Genomic DNA, 13592 nt, shown 5'->3' with positions numbered 1-13592 from the left:
TGAGACTTCTGCACTTCTGCACTCTATGGGTTTTGGTCCTTGTACCCTGCTTCTGTCCCTGGCTTTGTTTCCCTTGTGGTTTTTGTAGCTTGTTTAGTATTAAGTTCTGTTATAGTTTTCTGTTACAGTCACCTCTTCTCTGCATACGTTATATCCTGAGTCTGTAACAATGTAGTGCATATTTTATATACAGCAAGGAACAGCTACTTAATTCATTTTGTAAGAAAACAATTTGAGACAAGACCCTCCTTTAAAATCTACACCCTTAAAAATCAATTCTCAACAGGCTCGGGGAAAATGCCCAGCAGTCGGCACAGCCCCTCATTTACTTCAGATTTGTGTTCTGCAGCTTCTCGCTCATTCTGTTCACCTGACGGGGCCCCTCTCTCTGCCACACAGAAACCACATGACAGTTGGAGAGGAAGCTGACAGGCGCCTGCAAGCAAGTAAGCAGGCGAAGATGAGGACATCCTGAGGAGTTCTACTGAAATGCAGGATCACTACAAAGCATCAGCATGCTTAATTTCCCATTCTGAAAAGACAGATCTCTATCTATTCCGGACAGAAATAAAATTAAAGCAGCATAAATAAGTGAGGAGAGAAGAGGAAATAAAAGCTATTTTCCATGCAGAATGACTATAATAAGTGATGATTCTGTCATTCCACGTATTTTCATAGCTGATAAAGACGTGAACATTACCCCTGTAGGCCACAGCCTAACTGCCTGTCATCCATTCAGAACGGAATTGAATCAGGAGTTTCCGAGATTTAACCCCAGTCATTTAAGTGTCTTTAAAATTCAGCCTGAAGTTTCTCAGACCCTGACATCAGAAAATGTAATTTATTTCTGTCCAAGGTGAACTTCTGGCTAATCTAGTTATAGTTATCAGTCGATCTGTGGTTGACATTCATTTCTTGACAAATATAATGCTATTTCCATCCATCCATTAACTGCTTATCCTGATTAGACAACAGGGGCTCTGGACCCTACACCCAGGGCAGGGGTATAGTGAGCACTGGGTGCCAGGGTGTCACACACTCAGGAATGCATGTCTTTGGACTACGGGGGATTATAAGGGCACCTGCACAGCACATGGAGGAGTAAAACCTACAGAGAGAGACACACAGCTGGGATTTGAACCCACCGTTCATGGAAGAGGGAGGTAACAGTGCTACCCACTGAGCCACCATGCTGCCTGCTGCTCTTATGTTGTTATAATATCTTGGTGAAAATGGCTGGCTAGGAGCTAAAGGTATCACAGGGTCTCCCTAGTGAGCCAGCAGGGGCCCTCCCCACCAGATAGCAGTGAAAGGCCAAGCTGTGCCTCACTGGCTCCTCTCCTCCGAGGATCTGCCTCTGCAGCCCCCTGCTAGAGGGGGAGGCCCTACCCTGGGGTAATGAAGGATGAGGACAGGCCAGGGAGTCAGGCAGCTTTGCGGAGGAGGCATCTCAAATGCAGGGACGAGGACCAGCGATGTGCTCCTCACAACTCCTCAGTCTTACATCTAATTAAATATTATAAAACCAGTGACTGAGTTAATTCCTAGGTTGTCCTGGGCATCAGGGAAAGCCCTCAAAAAGAAACACCAAGAAATCCTGTCCCTCAGAAAGTCAGCATTACAGGGCCAGGCCGGCGGCTCCGGGCAGCATCCCGCTAGACCTAAGCCTGCTGTGAGCCTTAGGGGTTTCACCTCTGCTTGGAGACAGCTGACCGACAAGAAGGCTGCGGAAAACATCCACCTATGAGTGATACCCTCATGAATGACTGCAGGCGGCTCACAGCCATCCTGCTCTCAATATGCATGGGTCACATCCAACAATATACCTTTTCTCTTAATATTGTTTGCTTTATATGACGTTTATATAACATTATGTCACTTCACCATATGTAGTTAGCTGAATATGACTGACGTGATAATAAAGCTGTACTTCACTTAACTTGCTTGCTTTAGCATGCTTGGAGTACGCTATTACCATGACAACAATGCACTGAGATCGCGGCGCAAGGCAATTGTACAATAAAGTACAACAGTCCTATAGGACTGATTGGCCCCGCATGGAGTTTGCAAATCCTCTTGCAGCAATAATGATGCAGCCGTCAACCTGCAAGCAAAGCTATTTGTGGCACAACTGAGTCTGACTTTACACAGAAGGAAAGTCACCCACCGCTGCCGTCAGAAGACTGTCTGTAATGTTTAACACCTGATATGCTTAGTCTGTACATTTATTTTTGGATCTATCTATCTATCTATCTATCTATCTATCTATCTATCTATCTATCTATCTATCTATCTATCTGACAATGTAGCATAGTGAGAAAGTACAATCTAATATACTAACACGTAGTTGAATAATATTATTACATTTATTATAATGGCAGCATGTTAGGGTCGGCGCCCGTCCGTCCCTCTCCTATGTGTTATGTTCCTGTTTGGCCAGCAGGTGTTGCCGGCCATCTTGTTCCCTCCTCCATCTTGTAGCTCCTCAGCCCTAGTGTGTCTCCCTGTTTCCCAAGCTGCTGTGTAACCCAACAAGTTGAGCCTGCAGCAGAGCGCCTGTACCCACTAGTCATGGGTTCAAGGCTAGCCAGAGGACAACCTCCTGTCATTTAAAATTGTTTTTTGTTTTGTTTCCTAGCATCTGTTATTATTGATATTTGTCTCCCCATTTTAGTGTCCCCATGCCACTGTCTGCAAGCCAACTCCCTGGCTGTGTTTATGGGCACAGTATTGCCTTTTTTAAGGATTACAATCTTGTATTTTTCATACAGCTCCATCAGCAGCGTTTGTTCTGAGGTGGAAAGAAACACCGCGGTCGTTTTACACACTTTTTGATTCATTTGATCGATCTATCGTTCATCCACTCATTTGGGCTTCTTATATCGCGGGTGTGCGCACTAAGTGAAACTATGCAAGTCTGTCTTGAATGAGCCTTGATTAGTTAAAACTGAACTGCGTTCGTGAAACGACATGAGGCTAAGTTTAGAGATGGAGTTAGGTTGAGTCTGACTTTTTCGGTAGTCTGCCTTTCTTTAGCTACTTTCATTTAACCCCCCTGTTCCTTGTCATTCCTAGTGTCTCCAGCACTTGTTAATTGTAATCCACTGCACCTGTTCCTTGTTGACCCGAATCGCTTTGATTGGTTTATTTGATTATGGTTTGTACCTGTCCCTTGTTTGCCCTGATTCTCTGTGTGTATTTAAATGGCTGCCCTTACTCTTTGTGTTAGATTACAGTGTGTATGTTACGCTGTTCCATTGCCTAATCCCTTGTTGTATTAACTTATGGTTCTTGTAGTTTGTTCTTCTTTTCCCCGATTTTTTCAGACCCCCCCCCCCATATTTTGTGCCTTCCCCAGTGTTGTTAATTTCCTAAACAAAACTTTTGTCTTGGAGCCATCAGCGGATCGTCACCTTTTTCCGCATCATTCCGCGCCGCAACACGGCAAGTGTGACAGAATCTTTAGACAAGTTAAATACAATGGATGATACATCAGATGTATAAGAAACTGTTCAAGGGGCCATTTTAGCAGTGATACTTACCAGTGTCACCGAGCCAGCATACCGCATGGCTATTAACAAATGGGTAAATGGGCAAGTAACAAGAGGAGCATGTACTTGAACTCCAGTGAGGGGGCTCTTGCTGTTTCTGATAACATTCTTGACATAATTTGCTGCCCTGTACTATAATGAAAAGTGTGTTTGCTGTAATAGGCTATCTGCTGTTCCTGTGTGTCAGTCACACTCACAGGTGCTGTACGGCATTGGCTCACAGTCCGCCTTCCTATTGGAGCTCGGCCAATGGCCACCAGGGCATGTGGCACTGGCTGCTTTGCAGAGGGCTTGGTTCATTTCCAAAAACTAACTATACATTTTACATTTTTAATGACCCCTCCCGTTCCCTCATTTTGTTTGCATCTGAAAAATACCGAAGTGTTAAATCCCCTCCCCCCACACCTAACCCCCCCATCCAAGCAGTTTTATTAGTCTGAAATTTTTGTGCAATGGAAACCGGTCCCTGAACATCAATAGGTTAGGAACCTGTTACAGATGGTGCAGGTGGGGAAAATGGGGTTTATTAAACAAACAGAACACACTGGGGAATCGACAAAACAAAGGGAACCTGTAAGTTAATAAACTAATACTGACAGAACCAGGAAACAGAACTAATAAGGACTAAATACTAGAAATGAAAGGGAAACAAGGTTAGGGAACAAGGCAAAACCAGGCTAGGGAACAGAGCAACTTACACAGTGACATACTCACAATGACTGACTGGGGAAAAGTACAAAGGCAGGCACTTGCATACACTGATAACGAGGACTAACAAAAGACAGATGTGGAGCATCAAAAAGAACCAACCAAGAAGGGCAGAGGCCAGATGAGGTAACTAACGCAAATGAACACAGAACTAAGGAACTTACAGGACCAGAAAATGAGGGAACAGGGGATACTACACTAAGAAAATAAACAAAAAACAAAAGTGTAAAATAAAACTGGAACAGAAGACAAGGAGGGCAAACCTAGAACAGGAAACTCAAAAGGAAATGTAACACAACACTGGGGAACAGAAGCTCAAATACAAAGAAATAAATGAGGCTGATCAGTAGTCAGCTTCAAGCCCACACCTGGGGGGGTGCAATCTTTAAGCCACATGCTCAACCCACTGAGCTATGCAGCAGCCCAGGGAATAAGAAAAACACACTAGGGACTAGTATGAAGACAAAAGAAGGAACAGGATGACCAGTGACACCTGCTGGCCAAATGAGGAAGAGGGGTCAGTCCGTGCCAAATCAACCAATGTCCAGAAAAGTTCCATGGGCATCATTCCTGATTTTGATGAAAACTTGGTATTTTGATCCCTATAGAGAACACTGAAAATTCCCCAAGTTTTACTGAAAAATTCTGATGCAGTCCAAAGTTATGGCCCTTTCAAATTTGGGTGCCACGCCCCTTTTTTGCACTGGTGAATCTTGCATGTCATTTGTAAGGGTTTTCAGGAGACCATGTCTTCATTTCTAAGCATGCTAGAGAGCTGAAAATTGCTCACCTGGCCCACTTTTCCCTGCTCTTTCAGAACCTGGCATTAAAATTAAGCTCTTCAAAGTTACTGACCTGCAAAAATCAGTTTTTGGTTCAACCCCAGACACTTTTTTCGGATTCTGACCCCAAGCTGTCGGGTCACCACCACACTTACATCCAATATTCTTCTATATTTTTGTTATTTGAGGAAGATACTATAAGCAGATGCAAATTCATTCTAAATAACCATTTATAACCATTTATTCTTTCATATATTGCCATCTGAAAATGGTCACAGGTGAAAAACCCCACACAGGACCCCCTACTTCGGGGGCGTGGTTGACTGTGTAGCTAGTTAGTGATGGGAATGAAATTTATACTGTTGAAAGAAGCATATCTGAACTATAAATGCTGGAAATATAACTATAACTATCCTTTGACATAAACCATTTTCCGTAAGGGATGATTTTACTTTAAAATATTTCTTAAAAGACCTCATGAAATTCCATGTATAACAATGGAAGAGTGGAAATCAGATACAGAATTTAAGCCACACGGGCCAGCCAACTAAGCTGCATACATAGGCTACATCCGGCTGGAAATAGGTAAGGATGACAAGTCCAAACAGCCATGCAGTAAAATCTGAAGGATAACGTCATACGATATTAAAGCACGATATTAATAATTAAATATTACACCAAACCACCCAGCCTGTAATCATATAAAGATGAATTCCTTCTAATCAAACACCTCAAGGTTAAACGTACATCCAGTATAAGCCAGGAGAACCAGGACCTTATATAAAAAATAATGATAACAAACTAAAATAAAAACACAGTTTAATAAAACAATCGAGTCCTATAATATATGGAAATGCTCGTATTTGCGATACATCGCTTAAGTATAAATCAGTACCGAGTTATTTTAAAATTCAGTGAGCAGAAGCGCCGGCTGCTGAAGGGCACCAGATTTCAAGGCGATAACATAGCAGAAGCACCAAACTTAAACTGCCATATCGTGACGGCCCGGCTCGGCTTCCCCTGCTTTCCGCCTTATTCTGCTTGAGAAACACGCCCCATTTACATTAAATTTCAACAAAGACTAATTAATGATCGGAAATAATTAGGAAACAACGCTCTCTAAATCCCCTGACTTTAGAGAACGCAACTAGGCGTTCTCCAATACATTATTTTTTCCTGATCCTAAATCCAACAGTAAAACTGTTACACAACAGACAAGTGCGTATTAATGCGAAAAGCCTCTGTCTTTAGCCGGTATGAGTCGTAAAATAAACAAGAAATGCTTTGCATTTGTAATATCATATTGCAAATACAATATAGTGTATACATTTGGCTGCATGCATGCATTTTCAGTTGCACTTCTGAAGGAAGTGAAATAACATTTATCGGCTCTGGAAGACTTGGAGCGCTGGCAAGGTGTCCCAGTACCCGGTACTCTGCATTGCGGTACAGCGGCGCAGTTCCCAGAAAGATGCACAGATCACCGGGATGTGGTCGCACTGTGCTCCTGTCTGTGCTGCCCAGTGTACATACAAGCACTGTTGGTATTTAGAGCACCGCAGCCCTTTTCTTACCTAGCGAATGGCGATCAGCGTCCGGCGATTCTCCGCAGACCCCACCTGGCTCAGCGCCGCATCATTAGAGCAGCCGAGTCCGTGAGCCGTGATCGGGCGTCTGCAGACGCCGGAGGGGGCGCTGCTGCACCGGTCAGGGGTGAGAACTCAAGCCTTACTGCCATGGCCGCTACTGCTTTGAGGACTGCATGAGGCGCCGGGGACCTGATAGGCAGATGATCGTGCATTACTGCTGGCTTTTTTACAGTTATTGAACACCGCTGAGCCACAATCCCCTTCTGTATCTGGGTAGCAAGGGCTTGGGGGAATTTTACTGTTGTACAGTGATAAAAAAAGGAGACTAAGAGATTCTCCCTGTAACCTTAAGGTGCCTTGATTTTGCGCAGCTGATCATGATATAATATCTGGATATAGTAATAGCTAATCCAGGCTAAAACCCTCCAATCCAAAACTTCACAATCCTGTTGGCAGGGCAGTGCATGTGTTAGCTTTATGCCAGTGTACAGCCTCGTCATGCTACAGTCAGCACAATATTAAATGCCCAGAAAAACTGAGACAAAGGATGGTCTGTGTTCTGCCTTTGCATATAAAAATCAGAAAGGACGGCCTGTTCTCCATGGAGCTTTCAAGCGTAACCCTTACAGGAAGAGCAGGCAGCTTTTCACAGGACATCCAGAAGGCAGAGGTCGGAAAACAGGGGACGACATTTTGTCCATTCACAGGTCCAGCAATGCAGCTCCTATGGTGCTACCAATGCGAAGACTGCAAGCTCAAATCCCAGGGGGCAGAAAGTGTAACCTTCCCTCTGCTGGGTCACCTGACTGGAATGAAGCCCATACAGGCCCTTTCTGGTGGTGTCCAGCTGCGAATGTGGTGAGTACAGGGTCATGCTTACGTGAAAGGGGTAATCAATAAACTGGCCCATCTGAGTACAGCACTGCGATAAACTTTAAAACACTGGCAGTTATGAGAGATCCCAGATAGACAGATGACATAATCCAAAGGCTAACCTCAAGTCATGCAGCAGTGGTTGGTGTTATGTTGGATTTAAAACACACACACACACACACACACACACACACACACATATGCACAAAATGCTCACTGCAGAATTTGCCATGTAAACTGTGGCATATTAGTGATTAATGGTGCATTTTAAAATGTTGGAATACTTGTATTAACACCTTCAAGTGGTTACTTAGGACAATTGTTCTGCAAAACCCAGCATTTTTGTTGAACAGCCAGTGATGTGCTGCATCCTGTAATGGTTAAATGGATCTTGTTGCGCATTATAAGTATTCAGAATTATATTTTAAGAATGTAAGTCCATTTCTTAAAACTCATGAATTAAATGTAAACAAAACAAGCAATAAAATAATATTGTTAGTGAAATCCTGAAATCAACATTTATTTTGATTTAAAATACAAAATCTTTGCAGTGATATTTTAGAGTAATCCATTTGGCAGTTCTGTCATGCTTGTTTGCATCTACATTAAACAGTGTCATCTGTAACATAAACACTTCCTACCAAAGCTTTCATTCTGTTGTGCTGTCAGCTAATTTCTCTTGGAGTCTTGGAGGAATCGCATGATTAACATGTATCGTCAATTTTTAGCTGTGAAGGTTCATGAATTCTCAGAAGCAAAGAATGGCAGCCAACGGAAAAACACAATCTTAAAGTTAAAACTAATCATTTTGAACTTAAGCCTGATCCTGTGAGCGGCCTCTCTGTGGGTTAAAATGTTTACAAAAATCACAGCAAATTAAAATATAAGGAGGATAATATTCAGTTCAACTCAATCCACTGTCTGTCTCATTTTGAGTAATACATCAGTCACGTCAGTGTGGCCTAAGGAGTCTATTGTCAATTAGGACATATTTACAAATTGAACAAAATATCTACACGCAACAGCATAAATTTCAACTTAAAACTTGATGCAAGTTATGAAAAAAAAAGAAAATGAAAAGCACAAAAATCCAATTTCTCACCCTCAGTATTCTCTCCCTCTCTCTCTCCCTCCCTCTCTCTCTCATCACTCCTGCAGACCTGCCCGCCCTCCAAATCTGATCGTGTCCTACGATTCCGACCTGTATCCAAGTAAATGTGACCCAGCCCTGGGCTCCGGACACAGCGCGAGCTTCTGATGAGCGATCGTAGCTACGGGCACTTCGCAGGGTTAGGGTCCCTGGCACTTTCCTGGGTAGTTTGTCCTGTGAAATCCGAAGTAGTTTTAGGACGCTTGAGAGATTTAAACAAGCCCCTCCGCTGGCGGAAGAGGGTAGGAGTGCAAGAGGTGTGCTGTGATCGTAACGTTACAAAATATGAAACAGATATGAACTATGAATATGATCATGGTCACCTTTCACAAGTTTTGCGTGTATGAAACATCCTTCAGTCTCGTTCTGTGTATCCTAATGGATTCCTCTGTTCTTCGGATAAGATGAGCAGAAGAGGAAATGGGCACCGTTCTCTAAAAGGCACTATATGCCGAAGCAGATACAATCGACGGCGGAATCAAGGACCGCTGTGCACTCCAGACACTTAGGGATGTACGTGCATGGTTTTAACGCTGCCGTTGTTTAGCATGAAAGGACGACTATGAAGTGATATCCCACACTGTGCTGGGTTTTAACAGATCGCGGCTCAGGCAGATGGTAACCTGAGTGTCGAACGGGTTCGGGGTGCTGGAAGAAGGCTGCCGAGTGTCTGCGCCCTCATGATCGGATGCGTTGCTTTTTAGCCAGCGTTTGCGCAAATGGCGGTAAGAAAGCATTCTCGGTGTTGAAAAAATGAAGCAAGACGATTAAGCGTTATTATGCTTGAAATTATAACTAACATGTCATTACAAGGCCAAACCCAGGAAGTATAACAAAAGGTTTGCATTAGAAAGGGATTTTTTTCTCAGATCAGAACCCTATGCATGAACATACATCACCCCAATTTCCAGTCTCTCTATATTTTTTCTGCAATTATATACAAACAGCTCCTGTCTTGCAAAAAAGACATATAATAATAGCTATACATTATACATCACATGTGTCACAACAATGTCCACACAGACATTGAAGCCTTTTTTCCATACAATACCAATATAACACTTTCACAATAAGATGAAAGGCATACCCAGTAACTCAGATGTGCACCGTTAAGTCAAAATGAAACCACTGCTTCCACGTTGTACGCTAGTTATTCTCCATGTTATAATGTGTGGTGGACGACTATCCATGCACTATATTAGAAGCAGATGAAGGGTGAATGTTCTTCTGATTGGCCGATCGGTCATGAAGACGCAAAGCACCTATGAACGGTGATGCCGTGCAGGCAGCAGGCCGTCTGCCTTTTCATTTCGCTGCGTTCATCTTTCAGGATTCCTCTTGCCGCTCGTCTCTGTCGTTGCAAAAAAAATAAAAAATCACCGTGATGCACATGGGATGTGGAGGGGGGGTATCACAGTGTCACGGGACAGCCTGTGAAATGGGGGTGGGCCTTTTCTTCCGGAAGCTCGGGCTACACGAAGGAGTTCATGGCGTTGACGGGCGAGGGTGCCTCGGAGCTCTCGTTGCCTTCAGCCGTGTCCCTCTCCTTTTTGCCACTGTACTGGCCGATGAAGGAGCCGTCCTCGTTGAACTGGCCTTCTCCCCCCTCCCCGTAGTCCACCAGGCTGTCGTCACTGTCATCCTTCTTCACCGTTCCGTTGGATGGGGTGCGGCTTCCTTTCAGTGGCTTGTGGTCCTCCGTGTCACTAGGGGGCGAGATGGCAGCTCAGACACGACAAAGAACCCGTTTCGTTAGACATTGCTTTTTGATGGCATGCTGAATAATGTCTGTGCATATCAAGCAGCATTCAATCAAGTTTCTTCTGCAATGGCATGAACCAAAAAGAAGGATTCAAACAAGGTTTGATGAAAGCGCATGGATGCCGCGGGTCCATGCGATAGAAACCTTGTGTAACTTTATTCGCCTCAGTACCACTTCTGGCCTGGGTTCAGAAGAGACCACTGATATTCTGCAGAATCCCAAGGCAGACAGTAGCTACAAGGAGCGATGGTACGTCCTTTGCAACTTGCAAGTAGATTTGTGATTTATTTCCTATTAATTCCATTTTCTATAGCTATAGCTGTAATTTAAACAGACTTAAAATTTTTGTTGCAGGGCCAAATTCCCCCGGTTAACGAGGTCACTTCATGCCCGATAATCACACTTCATGATGTGGCTCCTGCCAGTCAAAGTGCACACTAGCTTGACTTTGAAAGAGACAGAAAGCAGAAATGGCAAGCAATGATGTCATCTGTATGTAAGATAGTGTCAGCCAATCGGAATAAAGTACCAGGAGGCAGGGGTTTAAGAGGAGACTCTGCAGGGTAAGAGTTAAGCTGGGTGGTGATGAATGATTCCAGGGATAAATGGAGAATGCTGATTGGACAGATGGGTCAGGCTGACAATGCTGCGTGCTATCATAACACCCCCCCGCTGGCTCGTCAGTCGCTCTCTGACCACCATGCCCAGTCAGCGGGTTTCCATCTTACCTTCCCAGAGACCTAGACACCCCAGAACAAAGAATGCAGATGCTTTCTGAGAGGGGGGACTACAGTGTTAAAAACCTGCCTTGAAAACACAGATACCGCCCCCCCCATCACTTACATGCATAGGCTACATGTGGCCAATGGGAAACAGGGAGAGTTATTTAACATGGAGTGGAAAACGCTCCACCATCCCAAATACAGCTACACATGGATGAACAGTACAGGATGAAGACAGACGATAATAAAAAAGACACAATATTTAACATTAAATGCAGCTACAGACCTAATGTTGATATGCTTTAGTTTTACAGATGGATTTTCAGATGGTCCGCTAGCCGTGGTCTGGTAGGTACGGCCCCCTAGGCATGATCTGGTAGGTACCGCCCCCTAGGTGTGGTCTGGTAGGTACCGCCCCTAGGTGTGGTCTGGTAGGTACGGCCCCCTAGGTGTGGTCCGCTAGGCGTGGTCTGGTAGGTACGGCCCCCTAGGCATGATCTGGTAGGTACGGCCCCTTAGGTGTGGTCTGGTAGGTACGACCCCCTAGGTGTGGTCCTCTAGGCATGATCTGGTAGGTATGGCCCCCTAGCCGTGGTCTGGTAGGTACCGCCCCCTAGGTGTGGTCTGGTAGGTACAGCCCCCTAGGTGTGGTCTGCTAGGCGTGGTCTGGTAGGTACCGCCCCCTAGGTGTGGTCTGGTAGGTACAGCCCCCTAGGTGTGGTCTGGTAGGTACGGCCCCCTAGGTGTGGTCCGCTAGGCATGGTCTGGTAGGTACCGCCCCCTAGCCGTGGTCTGGTAGGTACGGCCCACTAGCCGTGGTCTGGTAGGTACGGCCCCCTAGGTGTGGTCCTCTAGCCGTGGTCTGGTAGGTACGGCCCCCTAGGTGTGGTCTGGTAGGTACGGCCCCCTAGGTGTGGTCTGGTAGGTACGGCCCCCTAGGTGTGGTCCTCTAGCCGTGGTCTGGTAGGTACGGCCCCCTAGGTGTGGTCTGGTAGGTACGGCCCCCTAGGTGTGGTCTGGTAGGTACGGCCCACTAGCCGTGGTCTGGTAGGTACGGCCCCCTAGGTGTGGTCCTCTAGCCGTGGTCTGGTAGGTACGGCCCCCTAGGTGTGGTCTGGTAGGTACGGCCCCCTAGGTGTGGTCTGGTAGGTACGGCCCACTAGCCGTGGTCTGGTAGGTACGGCCCCCTAGGTGTGGTCTGGTAGGTACGGCCCCCTAGGTGTGGTCCTCTAGCCGTGGTCTGGTAGGTACGGCCCCCTAGGTGTGGTCTGGTAGGTACGGCCCCCTAGGTGTGGTCCTCTAGCCGTGGTCTGGTAGGTACCGCCCCCTAGGTGTGGTCCTCTAGGCGTGATCTGGTAAGTACTGCCCCCTAGGTGTGGTCCTCTAGGCGTGATCTGGTAGGTACAGTCCCCTAGGTATGATCTGCTAGGTAAGGTCCACTAGGTGTGATCCCATAGGTATGATCTGCTAGGTACAGTGCCCAAGGTGTGGTTCGCTAGGTCTGGTCTCCTAGGTATGGTCTTCTGCATACGGTCCACTACATATGGTCCCGTAAGTGTGGTCTGCTAGATATTGTCCCCGAGTTCTGGTCCCCTAGGGATGGGACCCTAGTTATTGTGCCTTAGGTCTGGTAACCTAGGTGTGGTCCCCTAGATACGGTTCCCTAGGTATTGTGCCTTAGGTCTGGTCCCCTGGGTACGGTCCCCTAAATCTAATCCCCTAGGTATGGTCCCCTAAATCTATTCCCCTAGGTCTGGTCCCCTGGGTACGGTCCCCTAAATCTAATCCCCTAGGTATGGTCCCCTAAATCTATTCCCCTAGGTATGGTCCCCTACCTCTATTCCCCTAGGTATGGTCGCCTAGGTCTGGTACCCTAGCTATGGTCCCCTGCATATAGTCCCCTAGGTACGGTCCAGCTCGGCTCACCTGTACTCCCCAAATGTGCCATCATCGTCTTTCATGGGCTGGATTTCAGGATCTGCGTGGGCGTCTTCCTTCTCTTTCACTGGAGGAGCAGACAGAGCTGGTCAGCGAGGAGGGGGATTTGGAGACCTGGGACAGACAAGCACGCGTTCCGTCGGCTACCCACCGGGGTACTTGCCCCCTTTGTTGCGCTTGATGAAGCAGGCGATGAGCAGGACCAGGATAAGCAGAGCGATGGCGCACATCAGACCAATGAACCAGCCCTGTGTGGCGATGTCCACTTGTTGACTTGGTATTACTATACGTCAGCATGAGAGCACACACACATCCAAGGAGAAGCAGACCAGGGGAAATATGTTAAAAAAGAAACTTCTGGATCGATTCAAACATTTTTTAGAATCCAGACAAACAAATTAAACCTTTAAAAAACTTAGAATCTAATAATAAAATCTGACTAGGCAATTTCAGTACAATTAAAATTGTTAACAATAAAGGCATTTGAAATAATCATTATCAATTGAACAAATCTGAG

General features: G+C 45.8%; 2 protein-coding genes across 17 annotated transcripts in view; both read right to left on the bottom strand.

The window, feature by feature from the left end:
- Nucleotides 1–6761, bottom strand: part of cntn1b (contactin 1b) — a 32466-nt gene extending 25705 nt beyond the window's left edge. For both annotated transcript variants that reach the window (XM_049010365.1, XM_049010371.1), the window contains exon 1: nucleotides 6616–6761. The gene's annotated coding sequence lies outside the window, so the exon portion shown is untranslated. The remainder of the gene's footprint in view (nucleotides 1–6615) is intronic.
- A 1234-nt stretch (nucleotides 6762–7995) lies between these two features.
- The window catches only part of LOC125739790 (neuronal cell adhesion molecule-like), a 69241-nt gene continuing 63644 nt past the window's right edge, over nucleotides 7996–13592 (bottom strand). For all 15 annotated transcript variants that reach the window (XM_049010284.1, XM_049010269.1, XM_049010263.1 and 12 more), the window contains 3 exons: nucleotides 13227–13358; nucleotides 13064–13142; nucleotides 7996–10359 (listed from right to left, as the gene is read on the bottom strand). In XM_049010284.1, the coding sequence (XP_048866241.1) occupies nucleotides 10125–10359; nucleotides 13064–13142; nucleotides 13227–13358 (446 nt within the window). In that variant the 3' untranslated portion in view covers nucleotides 7996–10124. The remainder of the gene's footprint in view (nucleotides 10360–13063; nucleotides 13143–13226; nucleotides 13359–13592) is intronic.

Source organism: Brienomyrus brachyistius, chromosome 1, assembly GCF_023856365.1.
Source record: "Brienomyrus brachyistius isolate T26 chromosome 1, BBRACH_0.4, whole genome shotgun sequence".
In the NCBI taxonomy this organism is placed as follows: Eukaryota; Metazoa; Chordata; class Actinopteri; order Osteoglossiformes; family Mormyridae; genus Brienomyrus; species Brienomyrus brachyistius.
The sequence above is the reverse complement of the archived record's forward strand: the minus strand, read 5'-3'. Positions and strand labels throughout refer to the sequence as shown.